The sequence below is a fragment of the Dunckerocampus dactyliophorus genome, chromosome 2 (genome assembly GCF_027744805.1).
Source record: "Dunckerocampus dactyliophorus isolate RoL2022-P2 chromosome 2, RoL_Ddac_1.1, whole genome shotgun sequence".
NCBI lineage: Eukaryota > Metazoa > Chordata > Actinopteri > Syngnathiformes > Syngnathidae > Dunckerocampus > Dunckerocampus dactyliophorus.
In genome coordinates this window covers 28,746,989-28,771,537 of record NC_072820.1, presented here as the reverse complement: position 1 = coordinate 28,771,537, position 24,549 = coordinate 28,746,989, and the positions used below count along the sequence as shown (strand labels likewise).

The 24,549-nt window shown below is 40.6% G+C and overlaps 1 protein-coding gene across 1 annotated transcript in view; it reads left to right on the top strand.

Moving 5' to 3' along the window:
• prkcea (protein kinase C, epsilon a) overlaps positions 1 to 22,537 on the top strand; it is a 54,777-nt gene extending 32,240 nt beyond the window's left edge. The window contains exons 5-15 of the mRNA XM_054760667.1: positions 252 to 340; positions 415 to 544; positions 608 to 750; positions 5,301 to 5,400; positions 6,748 to 6,962; positions 8,766 to 8,939; positions 9,026 to 9,180; positions 11,866 to 12,004; positions 12,233 to 12,421; positions 13,254 to 13,400; positions 19,768 to 22,537. Of these exons, the coding sequence (XP_054616642.1) occupies positions 252 to 340; positions 415 to 544; positions 608 to 750; positions 5,301 to 5,400; positions 6,748 to 6,962; positions 8,766 to 8,939; positions 9,026 to 9,180; positions 11,866 to 12,004; positions 12,233 to 12,421; positions 13,254 to 13,400; positions 19,768 to 19,917 (1,631 nt within the window). The 3' untranslated portion in view covers positions 19,918 to 22,537. The remainder of the gene's footprint in view (positions 1 to 251; positions 341 to 414; positions 545 to 607; positions 751 to 5,300; positions 5,401 to 6,747; positions 6,963 to 8,765; positions 8,940 to 9,025; positions 9,181 to 11,865; positions 12,005 to 12,232; positions 12,422 to 13,253; positions 13,401 to 19,767) is intronic.
• The last annotated feature ends 2,012 nt before the right edge of the window (positions 22,538 to 24,549 follow it).

Genomic DNA, 24,549 nt, shown 5'->3' with positions numbered 1-24,549 from the left:
TCTTAAACTTTTGATCAGCTGATAAACAGCCTATTTCAGTTTAATTGTTGTTTTCAATCAATTGCTTTTTCAAAATGCTTTTTGTCTCACTCCCCCTTCTTGATTTTGCATATTTTAGCTCCACTTAAAACGTCATCAGTATAGAAAATGGTAATTTGTGGATTGTTACGCATCACCTGGATCCAGTGGCCAGTGGATAAAGGTTCAAAAGAACATTCTCTCTCTTAAATGTTGCTTCTGTGTCGTTGCAGTGTGCACTTGCGTCGTCCACAAGCGCTGCCATGAGCTCATCATTACCAAGTGTGCCGGCATGAAGAAGCAGGAGGACACGCCAGAGGAGGTAAACATTATTTTGCTACAGGCGTTTCCCCTGCAAGGAGCGGGACTTCTGATTGCGTGTGTCTCCCCCTGCAGGTGGGATCGCAGCGGTTCAGCGTGAACATGCCCCACAAGTTCAGCATCCACAACTACAAGGTGCCCACCTTCTGCGATCACTGTGGATCCTTGCTGTGGGGCCTCATGAGACAGGGACTGCAGTGCAAAGGTGAGGAATTGTTGCTAGCGACTTTAAACAAGCGCTGCTAAACAAACCTTTTTGCCTTTGCAGTGTGTAAGATGAATGTGCACAGGCGGTGTGAGAGCAACGTAGCTCCGAACTGCGGCGTGGACGCCCGAGGCATCGCCAAGGTCCTGTCGGACCTGGGGGTCACGCCTGGCAAGATCTCCAACACGGCGCAGCGTCGCAGGAAGGTAAACTGAACATCCTGAAAATAAAAAAATAAAAAAAAAATGTTTTAATATACAGTGGTGTGAAAAAGTGTTTTCCCCCTTCCTGATTTTTTTTTTTTGTGTATTGGTCTCGCTTAAATGTTTCAGATCATCAAACTCATTTAAATATTAGTTAATGACAACACAACTGAACACATAATGCGTTTTTTAAATGAAACATTTTATTTAAAAATCCAAACCTATGTGAAAAAGTGATTGCTGCAATTTGCAATGAGTTTCTTAAAGCGCTGTGGAGGAATTTCACTCATCTTTGCAGAATTGTTGTAATTCAGCAACATTAGAGGGTTTTCAAGCATGAACCACCTTTTTAAGGTCATGCCACAGCATCTCAATAGGATTCAGGTCAGGACTTCGACTAGGCCACTCCAAAGTCTTAATTTTGTTTTTCTTCAGCCATTCAGAGGTGGACCTACTGGTGTGTTTTGGATCATTGTCCTGCTGCAGAACCCAAGTAGGTTTCAGCTTGAGGTCACAAACAGATGGAGGTACCTCATTCTCCTTCAGGATGTTTTGGTAAAACAGCAAAATAGCCACAGACCATCACACTACCACCACCATACTTTACCGTTGGTATGATGTTCTTTTTCTGAAATTCGGCATTAAAGATGTAATGGGACACACACCTTCCAAAAAGTTCAACAGAGTATTTTCCCAAAGGTCTTGGGGATCATCAAGATGTTTTGTGGCAAAATTGAGACGAGCCTTAATGTTCTTTTTGTTCAGCAGTGGTTTTTGTCTTGGAATCGTTTTTCTTTTCTTTTTTTTCTTTTTTTTTTTCTTCTTGCAGTCGACTGGGAAAGACATACATGGCAGGAGCTCTGTTGAAGATACTGGACATTTGAACTATTTTGGTGCTTTCCTGTCCACACTTGACGAACACAAGATCAGCACTGCTTGCTGACTCCGCCAACCTTAACTCGAATAGGCGAGAGGTGCAGATTCCTTGAAATAAACTAGTTGCAAATGTTGATAGCTGCTCGCAAGTCAAGCTAACTGGCTAACTGCTGAATTTCAAAGCGTTTGCCTAGCAACAATGTCAAATACAAAGCAAAATGACACTGGTCCTGCAATTACAGACTCAAATCAGAAATAGGGTCAATCAGGCTGTCGGATGACGACATTGAAGATATTCGCAAGAGAAATACATTGATATTACAAGCCTTGGGGAAGGAGAGGAATTAAACACAAGCGCGTACTGTATCACGAATAGAGCGAGAAATTGAGCGTCTGCATTGGCAAACAATACAAGTATTGACAAAAATAAGTATGGACATATTGTTTCTGGAAGAAGACATCAAATATAAATACAACAGCTTCAGTCTAATGATCATGGATGTCCATAATGATGTCACAAACATGGAATAAAATAAGGCACTGAGCAAGGATACCAAAGCACGAAGAAAAGAAATCAAGGAGTTGCAAGATGAAAACGTGGGCTTGTGCGCTGCTCTTAAGGAGGTTAAAGCTAGAGATGTGAGGGTGAAGCCTCATGAAGCTTTGAGACTTTTGTTCAAATTGTGCCGGAACAGATTTGAAGCTTTTGTGCTTCATTGAAAAGCAACATTAGCGACATCTGGTGGAAGAGTGAAGTCAAAGCAACCTATGTCAGTAAACCGGGTGAAACAAAGGTCGCCATTATAAATACACAAACAAACTCGCCAATGCTCTCATTACAAGCCAACGTGGTAGTTATTATATACACAAGTTGGCGCCAAAGTACCCTGTCAAGCCAATGACAGCCACCAATCCGTTTCGAACAGTCAATACGTGCTGTGATGTATGACGCTTCCAATGTAATCGGTCACGTGATATTTGCGGAATGATACAAGCACCGAAGCACTTTTTTGAAGCAGTGTGATTCAGAAGGTCTGACACAAGCTTACAGAGCATTATGCAATGATATCAAGATTCTGAAAGACGATATTAAAGAACTATTGGAAGACAACGCTGCCCTTGCGCGCTGCTCTTAAGGAAGCTAAAAAGAAAGTAGAGCGTTATGCAAGGATGGTAGGGCTCTGCAGGATGATATCAAGGCATTATTGGAAGACAATGCTGCCTTGCATGCTGCTCTTAACCCAATTACTGCCAGCCATGTTCAGAGCAGAGAGCTCCATACTGCCAGAGTTTTTGGGCATTTTTGCTGAACGTTCAAGAACTTTTGAGTTTTACACAAACCTTGAAATTATCTAAAGAAACTTTAGACCCTCTTCTTTCATAAGAAAAAAAGCCTTTTTGGGTCTTTAGATATTGGCTGTAGAACATAGGGTAGTTTCAGCAAAAACGTCTGATTTTGACCAAAAAACAGAGAAAACAAGCTTTTTCTACAGAGAAGCAAATTCAACGTCAGTCGACGTCTTTGGCAGTGAAAGACTTAAGGAGGCTATAAAACCTGTGGAAGCTGCCTTGTGCGCTGCTCTTAAGAAGTTCAAAAAACCTATGGAAGAAAATAAAAACATTATGCAATGATATCAACATTTTACAGGATGATATCAAGGCATTATTGAAGGATAATGCTGCCTTTTGCACCACTCTTGAGGAAGAGAAAGAAGCAAAGGAAAATATCACTATGCAAATGAAAAATATAATTGACGAGATGGATCAGAATGTACGAATGAATGATGTGATCCTCACAGGGCTCCAAATTACATTCAGGTCAAAAGAGAGGGCAGTCCAAAACAGGGGGGAACCAGATGGAATGGATGTTCCTTCAACAAAGCAACAGATTTTCAACTTACTACAATCAAAGGGAAATCAACACCATCGACACTTACGTCACACTAAATGGCAGAAACAACACCACACCTGTCATCGTTAAGTTCTCCAACAGGAAATTCAAAACTGCACTGCTGAAACAGGGAAGGAAGCTGAGAGGCACAAACGTCTACATGAATGAGCATCTGACAAAACGCAATGCCGACATCGGCAAGAAAGCATGAGGCATGAGGAAGCAGGGAAGCACTTGGAGCACCAACAGTAAAATCTACATCAAGCTAAATGGAGGTCCAGGAGAAGCAAGAGTGCTTGTTGTCAAAGATATCAGCGATCTGGATTCATATTAAAAATCATATTACTAAGACATTAAGGATAATGGGAGGATGTCAGCATGAAACGGCCTGCTCAAAAAGTACTAAAATGAATCTGCATTCAAGGGCAGTCACAGTACAACACCAAAGGCGGCAGGATGTGGTTCCAGATAACGGGGGGAACGAAAAAAAAGAAAAAAATTATAATAAAAAAAATGTAGATAAATCTACAGTACCTGGGTGTGTATTAGCAATTGATGTGATACAAAGAGGGGGTAGGATTAAATAAGCTCTGCTTCTTCCTACTCCTTTCGGACATGTGGAGCTGTGAATTGTAACACGAAGCATTCAATGTAATCTGTATGCATGTTCGCAATAAATTAAACCGTAACCATAATCATGCAGGCTGTTTTTGCCCAGTGTCTTTCTTATGGAGTCAAGAACACTGACCTTAAATTAGGCAAGTGAGGCCTGCAGTTGGATGTTGTTGTTTTGTGACCTCTCGAATGAGTTGTCGCTGCGCTCTTGGGGTAATATTGGTTGGCCGGCCACCCCTGGGAAGGTTCACCACTCTTCCATGTTTTTGCCATTTGTGGATAATGGCTCTCACTGTAGTTCGCTGGAGTTCCAAAGCTTTATAAATTGCTTTATGACCTTTCCCAGACTGATGGTAATTAATCTCAGTTAAATTATGTTTTGACGGGTAGAGGCAATCACTTTTCACGCAAGGTCATGTAAGTGGATTTTTTTTCTCCCTTAATAGTAAAAAGTTTCATTTAAAAACTGCATTTTGTTTTCAGTTGTTTGATGGTCTGAAACATTTAAGTGTGACAAACATGCAAAAAATAAATCAGGAAGGGGGCAAACACTTTTTTACACCACTGGATACAATATTAAAAAACAATAAAATAATATGTAAATCTGAATAAATAAACCTAAATATTATAATAAAAATATAAATAATATTTGGCCAATTAAGATGGTGTTAAATAGCGGAAAGCTTAAGCTTGTGCCATTCATAGTACAACAAAAATTAATTAAAATAAACTAAAAAGACTGTAGAAAAAATCATAAAATGTAATTTCAAAATTTTATAATAAATTGCTTGGTAATTTTAACTAAAACCATATTTTTGTGAACAAGATGATCAAAAAAATGTTTTCAAAATTTTTAAAATGATTTTAAACAAGTAAAAGGTAGTTAAAGCGCATGCCAGAGGAGGCGTGATAACCCCTAAATATTCAGTCAGTCAGATGCCTGAAGAAAGCAATTTCTAGAATAAGGCACACCAGGGAAAAAGCACATTGGTCGTAAAATGGGCTCACACGATCTATTATGTTAACATAGATTAAAAGCAAGAAAATCTGGGCAAAGGTGTCCAAAAAGTCTTATTTTCAGTCACCTAAAATATTGTTATTGTGTACCACAAGAAAAGTACCTGTTAAACATGGCTTTTGACACTCACTCACGTTGCCTCTGTCTTTCCAGTTGACCCCTGGGCAGGACACTCCCCAGTCTCCCCCTGAGCTGTCGCAGTCGGAGAACAGCTTCAGCCAGTCAGCTGTCCCCGCCTCGCCCTCCCAGCAGGGTAAAAACACACCTTGCATCCAAACATTGGCTAGCATGTAGGAGATGCGCTGACAGTGTCATGTGGCCTTTTCAAAGCAAGTGTTGTTGGCCCACTGAGAATGAACCTGAGGAGCGATATCGCACCGCCCACCGCCATTTGCTGCTCGCAGTTAGTCATCATCATCTCACACTTTCCCTCACACAAGCTGAGGGAGACAAGAAGTTAACTTTCTCTTCTGTGGAGGCATCATGTTTTGTTCTGTAAAGTGGGTCACTGTTGCTCTTAAAGCACACAAAGTTACGATTGACAAAATGTTGAGTAAAAATATTCTTTTGACTGTTTTTAGGAAACTACTGCAAAGAAATACTAGTCAAAGACCCTATATGTATCAGAGGAGCCCTCTGCTCTTTTTAAGGATATACTGCAAAAGCACATGGCAAAGAGCTACAGTATATAACAGGAGTGATTTGCTATTTTTAGGAATCTCATACAAAAACGCTGCAAAAAGATCTGTATAACAAGTGCTTTACTGTTTTCAGTACTCTACTGCACAGATGCTAGTCAAAAATTCTCTATATGACAGGAGAGCTCTGCTGTTTTTAAAAATCTACTGTAAAAACACTCGACAAAGATCCTCTATATTACAGGAGAGTTCAGCCTTTTTTGAGGTGGGAAATCAGAAAAAATACTAGCCAGAGACCCTATATGGGACAGTAGTGCTTTGCTGTTTTTAGTCATGTACTGAGAAAGCACTAGTCAAAGATCTACATAACAAAAGTACGTTACCGTTTTTAGTAATCTACTACCAAAATGCGAGTCAAAGATCCCATATATGAAAGGGCCGCTCTGTTGTTTTTAAGGATCTACTGCTAAACTGAGTTAAATATCAATATGAGTGCTTTGCTGTTTTTAAGAATCTCCCACAAAATGCTAGTCAAAGTGCTTTGTCAAATAGAGATCTACAAAACAAAAGTGCTTTGCTGTTTTTAGTAATCTACTGCAAAAATACCAGTCAAAGATCCTATAAATGACAGGGATGCTCTGCTTTTTTTAAGGATCTACTGCAAAACACGAGTGTAATATCTATATGAGTGCTTTGCTGTTTTTAGGAATCTACTGTAAAATAGCTTGTATTTGACAGGAGGTTTCTGCTGTTCTTAGGAAGAAAAGCGTTAGTCTTTCCCAAGTTTTGAACTGAACATGCAGGCCGGTCTGATGTTGTTTATGGGATGGATTTTGCCCACGGGTCGCCAGTTGAAGACTCCTCTAGACCGTCTTGCTTTGTTGTGTAAAGTGGGTCGCTGCTGTTAAAGCACACAAAGTTTTGGGCGAAGAACATTGTAGAACCTGATGTGCTGCCTACAGACTTGGCCGAGTTGGATCGCCTGCAGGACGCACTGTCACTGGACCAGCAGGGACCACAGAACTCCTCCTCTTCCTCCTCCTCCTCCTCCACAACCTCCTCCTCATCCTCGTCCACAGTCTCCTCTTCTGGGGTCCGGGAGAACGGGCAGAGCCAGAGGAGGACCCTAAAGGACTTCAACTTGATCAAGGTTCTCGGCAAAGGCAGCTTCGGCAAGGTTGGTCTGTTGTTTCATGCTCTTGTTCTGTCTTGTTGCCAGGTAGAATTTCACCGCAGGGCTCAACAAAGCCCTGTTTAGTACAATAAATTAAATAAACCAATTCAATAAAATGCTAAAAATAATAACAAACAAGCTAACTCACATAAAAGTTGATAAACCCTACAAGCAATTTATTATAAAACTGGGTTTAGTTTATTGTTTAATTACAAATTTACTGTCATTTCCGGTGTGTAAGACGCACCGGTGTTAAGCCGCATCCATTAAATTTAGAGAGAAAACCAGCTGCACATGTCCCGGTCCCTGGCCTCCCTGGTGAGGTGTTCTGGGCATTCCCAGCTGGGAGAATGCCCCAGGGCAGACCTAGGACACGCTGGAGGGATTATGTCTCACAGCTGGGCTGGGAACGCCTTGGTGTCCTCCTGGTGGAGCTGGAGAAGGTACCAAATTATTTTATTTAATGACTTTATTTAAATTTGAGTTTTTTAAAATTTAAATAAAATAGATATATATATATTTATTTAATATTTATTAAATACATTTAATGATGTTTTATTATTAATTAATCAATTTAATAAGTTTGTATTTTTATTTTTAATAGATTATAGACATCTTTTTAAATTGTTTGAAATAGCCTATATCATACTTTTAAAAAAATGATTTAAAGGGATTGTTGGAATTTTTTTAAATGAAGTTGTATGACATCCCCATCAGCATTGTAGACCAATAACAGTGACTTACCCCCCACTTGGTCTCCTAAGTCCAGTTCTGGTCAGATTTCTGTGGTGAAGAACGTAGTTCCGCTTAGTTGCTGGTGACATTTACGTAAGGAGTGTGGCTGCTAAAAACAATATGCGTTCAAAAGATTAAAACATTTGCATCTCAAACGTCACAAAACGCTCGGTGTTATATCTGTCTCCCGCCGTATCCCCGCGCATTGTAGCCTGTGCGTTCATGTGAATGTGACGAAGACACTCGCATCTTCTTCCGCTGTGGAACACATACGTAAACAAGATGGCCGCAGGTCTCCGTCGCGAAAGTAGATGCGAGCTTCTTCGTCACATACACACGAACGCACAGGCAGCAGTGTGCAGGGATACGGCGGGAGACAGATATATAACGCCAAGCGTTTTGTGAGGTCTGATTTTTTTGAGAAGGCATTTTTGTGATGCAAATGTATTACTCTTTTGAACGCATATTATTTTGAGATTATTTACTTAATTGTCCCCAGCAACTACTGTAAGTGGAACTATGTTCTTCATCACGGACCAGAACTGGACTTAGGAGACCAAGTGGGGGGGTAAGTCTTTGTTATTGGACTACAATGCTGATGGGGATGTCATACAAGTTCATGTCAAAAAATCAGAACTATACTTTTAATATGTAAATTTAATAATAATACATTGATTTAAGTTAATAAATAAAATTACAATTATTTACATTAATACAGTTATAGAATTTTTTTAAAAGTTTGTTTTAAATAGCCAAGTCATCTTTTTAAACACAATTCCATGTGCAAATTGCCTTTCAGAGGTGCTCCAGTTTCCTCCCACATTCCAAAAACATGCATGTTAGGTTAATTGGAGACTCTAAATTGTCCATAGGTATGAATGTGAGTGTGAATGCTTGTTTGTCTATATGTGCCCTGCCATTGGCTGGCCACCAGTCCAGGGTGTACACCACCTCTCACCCAAAGTCAGCTGGGATAGGCTCCAGCATACCCCCACAACCCCAATGAGGATAAGTGGCATAGAAAATAGATGGATGTTTATACAATAAAGTTCAGCTAGTGTCCTCATTCAGGTGATGCTGGCTGAGCTGAAGGGGACAGAGGAGGTTTATGCTGTCAAGGTTCTGAAGAAGGACGTGATCCTGCAGGACGACGATGTGGACTGCACCATGACGGAGAAGCGCATCCTGGCTCTGGCCCGCCGACACCCCTACCTCACCCAGCTGTACTGCTGCTTTCAGACCCGAGTATGTGTATCTTAAAAGTATATAATCCGCACCTGTCTCCGTCCTGCCTGTCAACAATCATGTCGTTTCCGCTCTGCTCCTTCCAGGACCGCTTGTTCTTCGTCATGGAATATGTGAACGGAGGAGACCTGATGTTCCAGATTCAGCGCTCCCGCAAGTTTGACGAGCCTCGCTCTCGATTCTACGCCGCCGAGGTCACCTCAGCACTCATGTTCCTGCACCGCAATGGAGTCATCTACAGGTACCCCGCTACAAGACCTGCTAAAACATGCTAATCATCACACGTGAGGTCACCTTGATGTTTGTTAGCTTGCTGGTTTATGCAAAAACACTTTTGTGAATCCAAGAATTTAGTGACATTTGGCAGTTATTCTTTATTTCTCATTGAATAATGCATAAAACCTCATGATGTAATTCACACATTTGCAAGATTTGTGATGTTCATTTTTTACTGTATAATTACCCCGTACTACGAAATAGGCATGCACATTCCAGAAAAATTCTGAATCAAGATTTTCTTGCTTAGAACTGAGATTACGATTCTGTGGGAGCCACATGCTTACATTTGAAAAAACATTATGTCGTTATGAAGCCTGATTTAGACCCCTAATTGCCTTGTGCTGCTTTCAAGAACCTTGTTTCCTCCCTTCTTGGCGGGTTTTAATGGAAATATATGAAAAGACTCAAAATAAGCCACAAAGTCATAACCCATTCAGTAAAATAGAAAGAATCATCATTTAGAAATAAGATCACATGTTGGTGTGAATCGGCAATGCGATATTTTTTGTGCAGCCCAGATGTTCAATTGTATTTTTTATCTTCTGTTTATCTGCAAAGTTTAGAAACTTGAAGTAGTTTGCAATAAACCAACCAGACCAAAACATTTTAAATAGCTCTCCACATTCAATATTATTTTTTAAATTGGCCATCAATTGAAAGTTTGATCCAAATATCCGTATTATCCTTATCAGGGTGTAGTACCTGTGAGTTAATTTGTGTTGTTCAAATATAATCTATGTATGTATATATTGTTTATAAACTTGGGAATTATAATTGTAGGGAATAAAATCCAAAGGATTTAATGAATTGAAGTAGTTTTTGCTTTGTTTAGTTATTTTGCACTATGGACTTTATTTTGCTCAAACAATTATATGTACTCACTCAGCTCCCCTAGGGAACACATTTACAGTAACACACACGAGCACCTATATGTCTTATTTTCTCTTTTTATGTTTACTATATTGGGTGACACGAATCTAAAGGTGACTATAAAGTAGTTGTGGTAACCATAAAGGAGTAAGTTTACCGTGTACCCTCTCTCTTTCTCCTCCTCCCTTTCTTGCACCTTTTCTCTCCTCCTCAATTCGATACTGGATAAAATTCAGGCTGATATCAATGATACCGATCCAATACTGATACTTTGTGCAAATACACCTAATATGCCTGGTAAATTTTAAAAAGTAGTGTACAGTATTTCAAATCATAGTAATTTACTGATTTATTGTAAACCCTGAAGTATATTGAGGTTGCGGGGTGATTTACAATATAGCCAAGCTAATATACAACTACAACAAAAACAGAGGACAAAATCATATATCTGAAGTAGGGATGTCACAAGATCTCACCAGATTAAAATTTGACAAGATTTCTTGTTCAGAAAAAAACTAGTGGGCACTAGGCCTGGGATGATAATAAATTAATTAATTAGTCTCACAATAAATGAAAATGAACTTGATATTTTGCCGGCCTCAATACATTGCCATGTGCATGCATGTCTGTTTTCTCGTCTCCTGCCTCCAACAGGCAGGAAGAGGTTCACTCTGTGCATTGCTTTCAGCACCTTGTCGCAACGGCATGAAGGGAGTGAGACCTTTTGTCAGTCATAACATAACGTCTCTTTGTCTCGGTGGGTGGAGGCAGTGCCGGAAGTATACACAGATTGCAGAAGAGTGGATATTTCTCTATATATATATTTCTATAATATATTTCATATATTTTTCATATGTTTTCATTGTACTTTTCTTAAAAGTAAAATTAAAATCTTGTCTCGTTCTTGTAGAGTCTTTCTCGTGCATCGTCTCATGTCGTGTCTCGTGACAACCCTAATCTGAAGTATTATAAGTATTGATATTTTGATTTGAGAATCGACTTTAGAGCATTGGAAGTATCGTTATTTCAGTAGTGCATATACGGGCAACGCACAACTTACTTACTCGACTGGCATGGAGCACGTAAAAAAATATCTGAACGTGCCTTGGCCGCACTAATTACATGTGCACATGTGGTGCAGGACACACATATAGAGTCTGCAAGTGTAAAGGGTTAATATTTTGCCCAAACCTGACACCAGCAAAACGTATGAAAGACAAACGTTGGCCGTACGGACGACGCACAAAGACCTACAAAGTGTGTACGTTTGTCTTGCAACCTGAAAAAAACATAAGCACTCGTAAAGTTTGTTTGACATGGCAAATAACCTCTGCTTCCCATCTGTGGCTCGAAAATCAGCATGTCACACGTGCGGCCTCCTTGCATTTTTTGCACGGCGACCAGCTGTAAGAGCCCGTACGACGGATTGTGACCAAGGCTTTAGACACTGATTTGTGTTTTGTAAAAAAATGAGGCATACCGATATTGATTTCCCCCTGGTGGCTGGCTATGGTAAAAAGTACAAATCGTTCCCTCATAGTTAGAGGAAAACTGTATGCCATATGCATGTCACATTATATGTAATGGAGCGTTGTTGGTATTTTTTGGTACTTGTCTCACATAAGGATTGTGGATGATGGGCACATTTTTTAAAAAAGTGCAGTTTTCCTGTAAAATCATAGAATTGCTCAGAAATATCCACAGTTGATGATTAAGGGCAATTTACAGGTCTATCCCAACCGCTGATTGATGGTACATTGAGTGGTGTTTCTCTCAGGGATCTGAAGCTGGACAACATTCTGCTGGATGCAGAGGGTCACTGCAAGCTGGCCGACTTTGGAATGTGCAAGGAGGGCATCATGAACGGCGTGACCACCACCACCTTCTGCGGCACGCCCGACTACATCGCCCCCGAGGTGAGAGGAGGTCTCAGTCCTTTCACAGTTGAGAAAAGATCAAATGTTTCTTAAGTTGTTTTGCAACAAAGACAGCATGTGATACTGCTGTTAAATGAGAATCACTTCCACTGAATCAATGTTTATCGTCATCATCTTAGTATGGAATCCGCCCCGAGGGGGATAAGGGGTTATTATGTTCTGATTGGCGCCAGAGGGATGATTGATGATGCGCTTCTTGCCCTTCAGATCCTGCAAGAACTGGAGTACGGCGCCTCGGTGGACTGGTGGGCCCTGGGGGTCCTGATGTACGAGATGATGGCTGGGCAGCCGCCCTTCGAGGCCGACAACGAGGACGACCTGTTTGAGTCCATCCTCCACGACGACGTCCTCTACCCCGTGTGGCTCAGCAAAGAGGCCGTGTCCATCCTCAGAGCAGTACGTGTCATTGAACGCATCACAGGACACAAGCGGGACGTTAATTGTAAGCAGGCAATATAATGATTTGGAATGCATGAGAAAGTGAAAAGGAAACAAGCTGAGTGGAAACATTTTAAAGTGAATGCAGAGGTAGATAAAGCTGCTGACCACTCATGATACTTCAAATGCAGCTAATGCCATCTTGTGGAGTTAATAACAAAAAAAACTACATCAGGAGGTTGCCTACAGCCATAGCCCTTAATGGCCATGCTAGGAGGACTATAGGACTATAGGCATTAATTTACAGTAATACTGCCTTTTCAAAGATAATAACGCTCAATTTTGTGTTGTTATATCACCAGTGTTTTTTTTTTTTGTGTTTGTTAATCATTCTATGTATCATCGAGGTGTGTTTTCTAAAAATGTGACCCCTAGGGCAATTTAGTTGAATAGCTATAGCTCTACAAAAACATTCTGGTCCAAAGAGTTTAAATAGTCATTCAGATTTTATGCACTAGAAGCTCCGAGCGCACTCAAAACCATTGAAAGTGCACTTAACGGCATTTAGTGGCGACAAAAAACAAAACAAATAGAAGCAGACAAAAAGTCAGTCAGGTGTGCGTTAATAACAATGTGATCATAGCGCCACAAATTGATGTTGCTGTACTTAACGGGTGACACCACAAAAGCGACTTCGCTTTCAATGGTGGCCCTCTCCGCCGACCCCGTTTGATTACTCAGCGCTGCTACGCTTCTTTGTGCCATCCATCCGCCGAGCCATTGTGGCGCTACAAGTAGGCCCCCCCCCCCGCTGCATCTGTCGTGATCACAGCGCTGTGTTTGTGTGCAGTTTATGACCAAGAACCCGGCCAAGCGTCTGGGCTGCGTGGTGAGCCAAGGCTGCGAGGACGCCATCAAGACGCACGCCTTCTTCCGAGAGATCGACTGGGTGCTGCTGGAGCAGAGGAAAGTTCGACCCCCCTTTAAGCCCAGAATTGTAAGAAACATTACACTTATCATACTCATGATGCCAAATGAAAAACTATTGCAGTTTGTCCTCGGTTTATGACGTTCCTTGGTTTATTTTGCTCCATAAACACGAGGCTCGCTGGTTACACTTCAGTATATCTCCCAAGTGCGGCAAAGGAAAGGAAAGCCATCACCAAGTGAAAATGAACATCATAAAAAGCCCAGAGAGAGGAGACATGCCCACCAATACTGGCCGCTCATTTGGTTTGCTTGACTGCGACCATCATTAAGGATAAAGATGATTGAATGTTATATTGTGCTACGAAGTTAGGTTAATTGGTGACTCTAAATTGTCCACAGGTATGAATGTGAGTGTGAAAGGTTGTTTGTCTATATGTGCCCTGTGATTGTCTGGCGACCAGTCCAGGGCGTACCCCGCCTCTCGCCCAAAGTCAGCTGGGATAGGCTCCAGTATACTCCCATAGAAAATTAATGAATGGATGAATGATCGAATGCTAATTAATGCTAGAGGGTCAAGGTCAAGGTAAACTTTATTATCCCCAAGGGGCAATTTGTTCTACAGCCAGCAGCATCACACAGACAACAAACCAACAATAAATACAATATTAAAAACAATAAATACAGCAGCAACGTTCCAAAGAGTTATTCCGCAGAACAATGGCTGCCAGAACCAAAGAATTCCTCATCCCATTGGTTGTACATTAAGGAACACTGTATCTGCGACCTGATGGAAGCAACCTGAACTCATCATGCAGGGGATGACTGGGACCATCAAGGACTAATTGAATTGAATTGAGTCCACCTCTGGTACAACATAGTCAGGTCATTCAGTATGGTGGCAGCAATTCTGCTGCACACTTTAGTGATGCCCTGCAACCTGCTCCTGTTTTTAAGGGTGAGCAGCCCATACCAGGTCAGTAAAAAAAAACAAACAAAAAAAAACATTTTCAGAAGTGTTATCCACTTTGAAACCGCAAAACTTACGATAAAAATACATCCTCCGAGCCTGGTCATTAATGATGACAGGAGAGAAGACTGTAGGATTCTTCCTAAAATCTACAATCATCTCTTTGGTTTTGGACACGTTCACGTTTGAAAAGGACGTGCTACACCAGTCAATGAACTTAGACACTACAGGTCCATGATCAGGGTCATCATCCCTGAGAAGAGACACAATCACAGAGTCATATCTGTATCTGTAATCAATCTGTATCTGTTCACCCATCTAAATGATCCGTAGCTGTACTTGGAGTGGGCGCGGCATAAACCAGAAGTGGGCGTTTCTTAACCGGAAATGGGTCGGGATTAAATCTGTACATTATTTTAAGTCTGAAATTGACATGGATTGATCAGAAGTTGCTATATTTATTGTTTATTATTCAGCTATATGTGCACTGTGTATGTGTATAAGTGATCTGTAAGACTTAAAAAAAAAAAAAGAATTTAATGATCTGTGTGAAGTTGATTCCTGCAAACATCCAGTGATGGGAAAAAATCTGTCAGCCTTGTTCACTGTAGTTTTCTCGAAAGCACCGCTTTCGGTACTACGAGCAAAGTTTTCCAACTGAATTTATATCACCAGCCAAATTAGAAGCAAGCAGACGGGAAAAAAACAAAACACCAGCAGTGACCGACGCAACGCGAGCCATGTACAGCTCTGTCTTGTCAAATGCACCACGTACGTAACGAAACAAGTTTACCAAGTAACTTTAGATACCAGCTGAGCAAAATAGAGAAGGTGAGCTGGAGTCGAGCACGCAGAGTCACTGTGTTATGTGTGAAAGAGCTCTGGCTGTAGTGAGTCTGTCTTCGGGAGGGGCGGTCGCTGTGTGTGGCCAATCACAGAGTGTGAAGAGTGAATACATAAGTAGTTACCCAATGAGAATTTTCCTTCATCACAATTACGGATAATGATGAGCTGTACTCGTTTCATGCTCGTACTCTGCAAAAATGTATTATCCGTAACTCATCCCTACTAATTAGAAGTGGGGAGAGGGCGCACCCCTGCGGCGACCTAGTGGAAGATGGTTACTCTCACACGTTGCGACCTCTCAGAAAAAAAGTCCATCAACCAGAATATGAGGCCGGGCTCGATGCTGTGGATGCTCTTCAGACTTTCCGCTAAAATATGCAGTTGAATGCAATTAAAAGCTGAGGAGAAGTCAATAAAAACTAAACTAAACTAAAATTGAATAAGGTCTGTTTATGCCATTTTTTTCACAGCGGAAGGTTCGAACCTTATTTTGCCTTAAATTGCATCAAACAGGTTAAGTCATGTGAATGTCAAATGTAATGAAACCCTGCACATCACCCTACAACACAATTATTTTGTCACCTAAATTGCATTTAAAAGAAAACAGGACCAAATTGCTCATACTGTAAATAATACAAAGTTGAACTGTACGAACAACGAATGAACACAAAGGCTTATTTTCAAATTAAATAAAACTGCAGGGGTGTCTCGGGGGGAAAAAAAAACAATTTAACAAGTGTCTCTTTAACAGAAAAGCTGCAACAATACATCCTCTTAAAGTTTCACATTTTCTTGTTATTGTTGTAGCCGTCATTGAGATTTGCCTGAATTTGTCACACAATTCTTTTTGTTTTTTACCTTTGAGTAAGATCTCTGCAGCAGAAGCACTCCACCACTCTCCGTCAGGGAAAGATGTTTTGTTTTACCCACACAATCCTAAGTGAACACTCATTTGTACGTTGCTGTGCCGTGATTGAATGTGTTATGACCCTCGTAGATGTTTCATACTGGGCTATATGTTATTATCCACACTTTCACATCAGACTTTAGACACTTCCCCCTTGAATGACCTGTGTTTTGTCTCATAATGGCATGTCACATTCCCGCTTTTGACCGACGCTCCGGTTTCAGAGCATATGAGACAGTGGTTTGGCACTGGATTCTGGAAGAATTAACACATATTGGTCCATCCATTCACTTTTAAACGTTCGGTTTTCTCTTTCAAATGTTCTTACTTTTGAGCAAGCCGTGGTTCTCATTCACTCGGCAAGTAAACAAACTATTTCAGTGTCTCATTTTGAGTGACGTCGCCGCGTTTGCTGTCACGTAGCTGTAATAACTTAAGTAATTACGCCCGTAAGCTTCCGCTGCGATCGGTACGCGAGCATGGTTATATGTTGTTATTATATACTGCTCAAAAAAATTAGAGGAACACTTCGAAAACACATCAGATCCAAACTGGGGGAAAAATGATCTTGAATATGTTTCCTGATAATAAGTGGGTGATGTATTAGTAACAAAATGATGCCACATCATTTGATAGAAATGAAAATGATCACCCTATAGAGGGGGGAAATCAAAGACACCCCAAAAATGAAAGTGAAAAAATGATGCAGCACACTGGTCCATTTAGCTAAAATGTCATTGTAGCAACTCAAAATGATTCTCAGTAGTTTGTGTGGCCCCCACGTGCTTGTACGCATGCCTGACAACGTCGGGGCATGCTCCTAATGAGACTACGGATGGTGTCCTGGGGGATCTCCTCCCAGATCTTTTAATTTTTTTGAGCAGTGTATTTCCCATTCACTTTAATTGGTCAAGGGTCCGTAAAGGGCCATCACTGGATCCGGAGTCAATTGGTGATGACTGCTGTATGTCATCACCAATGTCATCATTTAGACAAATCCCCAGTGACTTACTGTAGATGATGGTCCCAACCTACCGCACTTTCAAGTGCGTGCTGTATACTTACAAAAAGGTGGGCAAAATTTGGGGATCCGTACGCGTTGAGTATCGTCTTAGTACGGATTTGGGAGCACGCAGACACGCCGTAGCACTTTGAGAAACTTTTGCTGTATTTAGGCTGCCTAAGGCTAGGCAAGTGCATGCTACGCATGTGATAAGCGCATTGTCTGTGCTTACTTGTCACTTCTCCGGTTCAACTGTCCAATGAGCACGCAGAACTCACATGGACCATACGGAGTAAGCACTTGCTCCGCACTTACAATGCACTTTGTGTGCACTGATTTCTGCAGTACATACAGGGCAGGCTCTACACTGGTGCAAGGTTGGGCAACGCCCCCCTAAATAAATGTCTTTTCCCCCCAAATCTAAATTTTAGAAATTAAAATTCTGCCAGGGACAGTGCAAGATTGCTCCCCTCATCTCTCATATCCGTGGCTCTGTTTTGAAACCTGACACCACAGCGCCGCGTCTTGGTTCATTTGCATACTAACAGTGATTGGCTGTTTCCTGAGGGGTGGGGGGGCAGGAAACAGAGAAAGTGACCCGTTAGACAGCGAATAATTAACAACTAAAAACAAAGTTAATATAACGTATATGTAATATATTTGTTCAATCAACTTGGGGAATAGTTAATTGCCTACACATGCACAGAGGGGGGATTGCATGTAACAGACTGCCAGGAGTTGAGTCTTCAGGTGGGACACCCAAGTTGGCCAGGTCTCAGGATAGAGGGTAAAGTGCAATCCACTTGTCCAGGTTGAGGGCTGGACACACAGCTAACAACACATGCCGTGAACAAAACACTGTTATAAAAAAAAAAAAATGTGTTGGCGCATGATGTGTATGTATAATGTCCCCTTCACATTTCCGACTGCCCTCCCCCCCCCCATATGTGCATGCCTAGAACCGGTCTTGAGTATATGTAAAAGCCAAGCTGACGGACGAGTGCCAACATTTCGTCTCCAAGATGCCGTAGACACAGAAGAAGAGAGAGGTCAGCTGCATCTGCAGCTTAAACAATTTTTGAATTTTAAGTCAATGTGACGTATAGGGCCTAGATTCCCAAAGTCGAGTACGCATCCAATCCCCACACTGCCAAAGCCTGTCAATACTGTATATGTGCGTGTTAGGATGAGAGAGTGGGGATTCCCCCGAAAATTAGGCTTTGGTTGTATGTATCGTGTCAAGTCACAGTCTCCATCTGCTGTGGAACACACTACACTGCTGATGGCCTTGTCATACAACTTAATGTCAAAAACTCTGACCCATCCCTTTAACGACTGCTCTGTCTATAATAAGTAAATCATTAGAGCAGATGTGTCCAAAGTGCAGTCTGGGGGCCGTTTGTGGTAGCAAAACAGCAAAATTGAAAAGTTTGCAGTAATTTAGCAAGAATTAAGTCAAAATATTCAGAGAAAACCTTTTTTTATCTAGTGAGAAAATGTTATAATTTTACAAGAATAAGCTTATAATATTGTGAGGGAAAATAACGGTATTTTACTAGCATAGAAATAGTAAAGAAAAAATGTTATTTTCTTAAGTCGTAATATGAGAAACAAAATAAGTTGTGATTTTTGAAAATTTTTTGAAAAAGTTATGATGCGAGAATAAAGTGATAATATTATGGGAATAAAGTTATAATATTACGAGAGGAAAATGTACAAGACGAAAGTTGAACTAGTTGTAAAATTTACACAAACAGCAGAAATGGAAAAAACAGCTGCAGTTTTACGAGAATAAAGTCATATTCTGATGAGAAAAAAAGTTGGGATTTCATGAGAATAAACTCATAATTTAAAAGTCGTAATGGTATGAGTAACCAAGAAAGCAAAATAAAGTTGTCATATTTGAAAAATCAGGTTGGGAAAAAAAGTTTTAATGTACAAGAATAAAATCTAAATATTATGGGAATGAAGTCATAATATTACTAGAAGAAATAATATTAAGTTTATGTAAGTGGAAAGTTCATGAAAGTATTCAATATTTTGAAAATGAAAAAAAAAATGCTGGGAAAAAGACTATATAGGCTTTTCCCCCTATATGACAAAACTGAGATGCATTCTTGGCATATCTGCATGTGTTGCTGTACAAAATATGTAAGTGTTCCTTGCATCCTTTCATTTTTCAGCATACAGCCCTTGCTGGAAAAAGTTTGGACACCCCTGATTTAGAGCCTCAAATCTGCACATTTAAGTGAAAATAACACCTAAAATATGTAAAAGGCTTGCATGTTCACCGTTCTTTTCCTTAAGTACTTAAAAATGTGACGATATAAATGAATGCATGTGTAATTTTCCTTTCCCCCCCGTTACAACATAATACCTCTCGCTTTGTAGTTCAACGGGGACCCCTGGCGGCGGCTCAGGGAACAGGCAGTAACTTCATTTTTGAAAAGGTCTATTGTCATATGCGCAGTAAAACACAAAGGTTACTTAAAGCAATGCAGTTCTTACTCACAGGTTACACACTGAGCTAAGAATAAAATAATGAAAAGAAGATGGTCTAAAAACTAACAAAATCGCAGTTTAGTGAGATACAGCAGGTAACAGCGGTCAGAAGGTGGCGCTCTCGTATCACGTTTGGTTGCAACAAAGGACGCCAATCTGACACACGCTAGAGTGTCCGCTAATATTGTACGCGTGTGTGTGTCTTGTAGAAGACCAAGCGAGACGTGAATAACTTTGACCAGGACTTCACCAAGGAGGACCCTGTCCTGACACCCACCGACGAGACCATCATCCGGCAGATCAATCAGGAGGAGTTCAAAGACTTCTCCTACTGCGCCCCGGAGGAAATGCAGACCTAACACACACGCACACACACACGCACACACACACACACACGTGAGTACAACCCTCATATCTCAGCGACCCTTTGATCACATCTAGTTAACACCCAGCCATTATTATCTAAATAATGAATACATATCCACATTGTGTCCTCGGTGTGAATATTTAACATTGTCAAGCACTGCCTTAAAGGGATAGTTCGGATTTTTTGACGTGAAGTTGTATGGCATCCCCGTCAGCAGTATACTACAGCAACAGTGACTCACGGGACCAATTGGGGGGGGGTAAGTCACCGTTGGTGTAGTACACTGCTGACAGGGATGTCATACAATTTCATGTCAAAATATTCAAACTATCCCTTTAATGCCGTCGGGCATTGAATTGAGCACAGCTGCACCGGTTGATACTGGAATCCTCTTCCACTCCTCCATGAGGCCATCCCCTGGCCCTCCTTTTTAGCTTCCTCGGTGAGGTACTTGATCATCCTGGAGGTGTGTTTGGCCTCCTTACCATGTTGGAATTCCTCTTTCGCCTCAGTTAGCTGCAGCTCCTCCCGTGTCGGTGGCACTCGTGCAGCCCTGGACCATAACTCTACCACCACCCCCTGCTTGACTGTAGATAATTGTCTTGGCACTCGCTTGAAAATAATGGCTGTGTGTGGATGGTGTTTTCTGTGGATGGCATATTTATACTGCTATACAAGCTATATACTAACTACTTTAAAGTACAGTGTTCCCTTGTTTACTGCGGGAGATAGCTTCCCAAAATAGCCCGCAATAAGAAAAATCCGCAAAGTAGCCAACTATATATTTTTTTATAATGATTATATATGTTTTAAGGCTGTAAAACCCCTCACCGTACACTTGATACACTTTTCTCAGACAGGCATGAACATTTTATCACATTTCTCTCTTGTTTAAAAACTCTCAAAGTTCAAATTTTGTTTGAATTTAAGTGATCAACCTAGAAGGTTGGACACAAGAAATTAAGTGACTCATGCATATTTCCCTCCTCTGGTCGTGCCTCGTCGTCCTGGCACCGTTCGGCTGCAGTGTTTTTGTATCCTTCTCAGAAAATATTGCTCCTGTCGTCGTATTTTCCTCACACGGTTAGCTTCTTCTGTTTTTTCTATTGTTTACAGTATCGGCGGTTAACAAGCAGCTGACACGGTTAGCTAGTTTGGTAGCCATGACCACAACAGGAGACTGCACGAAGGATATTGATTGACAGTGGTCTACACCCAATCAGGATGGAGAAGACAATGGACAGTGCAGACAGAAGAGAGAGAGTAGAGAGACACCGCCACCTGTGCTAAAGCAGAGAACTACAACACTCAACTTCCCACAATGCAATTCTTAAAGGGCCAAACTGAAAAAAACACTAATTGCACTAAAAAAAAAAAACGCTAAAGAGCGAGCCTGCTAAATGTGAACCGCGATGGCACGAGGGAACATGGTAGATGCATTTTATAGTGTTGGCCCTTGACAAGATTTGCTTGCTGAAATGTGAAGGTTGTGCTCACTTTTGTGCTGTACATGCAGAGGGAACATACACACGCGTCAAATCCCTTTACCACACACACACACACACACACACACAGACTTATACTTTACAGCTATTTGGTCTTTACTTTCAGAATCTTCTTCACACGCGCCGTTGTTGTCGTCGTTCATGTCGCCTGGGTTAATTATGACTATGAATATGAACACCTGCACATGCTTTAACACACACACACACTTTCCCATCCAGCACCATGCGGACTGAAGGTGCTGCCGCCTGTACATAGCAGCCTGTGTGGAGTGGCTGTATAGTGTTGCTGTTGTCTGCTAGCTAGCTAACAAGAAGGCGCATGGACACCCCAACCCCCGGTGTTTTAATTGCCCTCATTGTGGCCCATTTATGGCTTAAATATACCCCTCTGTGCAATACCCCCACCCATATATATATATATGTATAGTTATACTGTAATATATATACATATACATATATATATATGGCTCGTCTTTCGCCCTCGTTTTTTCTTATTGCTTTGTTGTGATTGACACTCACCGTCTCGTGTGCATCCAATGAATGTGGAGCTTTACAGGCTATTCAACTAATTACACAACCGCCAAGATAGGAAGCCGCTCGTTCTTATTGGGGATATTGTCTTGAATGTACATTTTTATTTGTGTGAATTCTTGCTACCATCAGTGTTTTCTCCCCTTTTTCCCACGCAACAAAAAAAGCCACTGGCTTTATTTCCTTCTTATTGCTCGCTCTCTTTTTCTTTTTTATTCAAATTATTATTATTGTAAAGTCTATCATTGTGTATATTACTCCTAAATATACTATTTTAGGTCTGTTACAGCCGAATGATGGGAGGAGACAGGCAGAGAACCTCACGTTTCACACACACACACACACACACACGCACATACATGTAAAAGGACTGTTGCGTGCACTGTACATCAGAGTTGGGGGGGTTCGGGGGCTGTGCAGTATAATCGATGTATGTATAGTGAAGGTTTGTGCATCCAGGGGTTAGCCTGATCCCGGTCACACTATTTTACTCTGTGCCAAAATGTAGTGTGACAGACAGGCTTGGTCCTGTCTGCTCTGACTCCAATAAAAGAAAAACACTGAGCTGTCCCCGTGGCTGTAAGAGGCTCCTCTGCGTCGTCTTTCCTTCCTTCCTTTTTTTTTGTTTTTGTTTTTTTGGATGACGCTTCAAGGGGAGGGAGGGAGGATGCTCTCCCTGCCCCCGTTGACCTTTCAACTTGCAGCTGCACAATCTTCAGTCGCCTATGTCTAATTAACAAAGACTGACTGGGTGAGGGACGAGCTACCAGGGGCCGTGATCTACCACTGACCCCACCCACTCTCTTTTGGAGGGTCCAGGGTGACGGTGCACTAAAGACGCCCGCCACATGCCATGAGAGCGGACAAGGAGAGGAGAAGGTAAACGTGCAAAGGTTTCTTACAAATCTGCATTATTTTATATATTTAATTTATAAGTGATTTTCTTAGAAGCCACTAATTGAACAAGTTATTACGGTTGTTATAAGTGCATTAGAGTTTGCCATTTTAAACATTATAGCAGATAAGCCCGTAAAGAAAATGCAGATTGATGCTGAACACGTCATGCAAAGTTATGTTTCCTAGTTACAGTGTACATGATACACTTTTTTTTTTTTACTGGCCATGTTTTATCAGACTGTATTTGATTATTTCTCTTTTCTTAAATGTTAAAAAATCATAAAATATAGCAATTGCAATGTCAGAATGCTTTTATTTGAAGTTAAAATAAAACATTTTTCAATACTTTTGTTGCAGATAAAAATTAAGTATTGCTTGCCATTACAGAAAAAATACAAATGATTTGATTTTATTACAGATTCAAAAAATTATAATCAATGTGGATACGTGCATGCATACATGATTCATTAGAAAAGCATGTATGCCTTTTGCCTTTTTATAGAAGTTTTTTTCCCCGTATATTAGATGGTGCTTTACCTTGATGTTTTAACTGTCACCTGCAGTCTTCCTGTGATGAAGAAGACAAAATAAACCTATTGCAGCTGAAAAGCATGCATGTACAAATTTTCTGGAAAAAAAATTTATATTTCTGTATTTTTCACTTTTCATACATATTTAAAAGAATAAAAACATTGCTGTAGTTGTAGTTATTTAGTTATTTTAATTAAAAGCGTGTATGTTCACATTTTGAAAAACAATCTTGTAAGTCAATATTTGCTCTTACTACACATTTAAAAACACTCAATATTTGGATGTACATGCTTTTTATTGAAAAGATATATCTTTGTTACTTAGAAGCATGTATGTCCACATTTGGAAAGAAATCGTGATTTTTTTTAATCAATATTTGGAGGTGCATGCTTTTCATTACAGAAAGGATACATATGTTAATTAAAAATATCATGTCCATATTTTGGAGAAAAAAATCCTGAAATTCAATATTTTCTCATTCCATTTTTTAAAAATCAATATTTGGAGATACATTTTATTACTGAAAAGACGTTTTCATTAAAAAACATGTATATCCACACTTGGAAATAAAATGTTGAAATTCAGTATTTTCTCTTATTACACATTTTCAAAAAGAGATACATGCTTTTCATTGCTGTAAAGATACATGTTTTAATTAAAAGCATGTATGTCTACATTTTGAGATAAAATCTTAAAATTCAATATTTTCTCTTATTAAACATTTTTTTTAACTCATTTGGCGATACAGTGGTGTGAAAAAGTGTTTGCCCCCTTTCAGATTTCTTAGTTTTTGCATGTTTATCACACTTGCATGTTTCCGATCATCAAAGAAATTTAAATATTAGTTTATGACAGGGGTCGGCAACCCGCGGCTCTGGAACCGCATGTGGCTCTTCAGCCTCCTGGATGCGGCTCCCTTCGCAGTGATTTTTTTTCAACCCCGAAGTAAGGAAATGTCCATTTTCGAAAAAAATGTGAAATATCCAACGCACCGCAAGTCCCTGAACGCATCTAGACTGCATTCTGACTGCTGATTGGATGAGCAAGAGCGCGAGTCGCACTGCGCGGGAGACAAAAATGGTGATGGAGTTTTGAGTTGAGTCTGAAGCAAGTTACGGCGCAGTAAAATAAATTTAAGAAGAGCATAGAAATATGTTTTA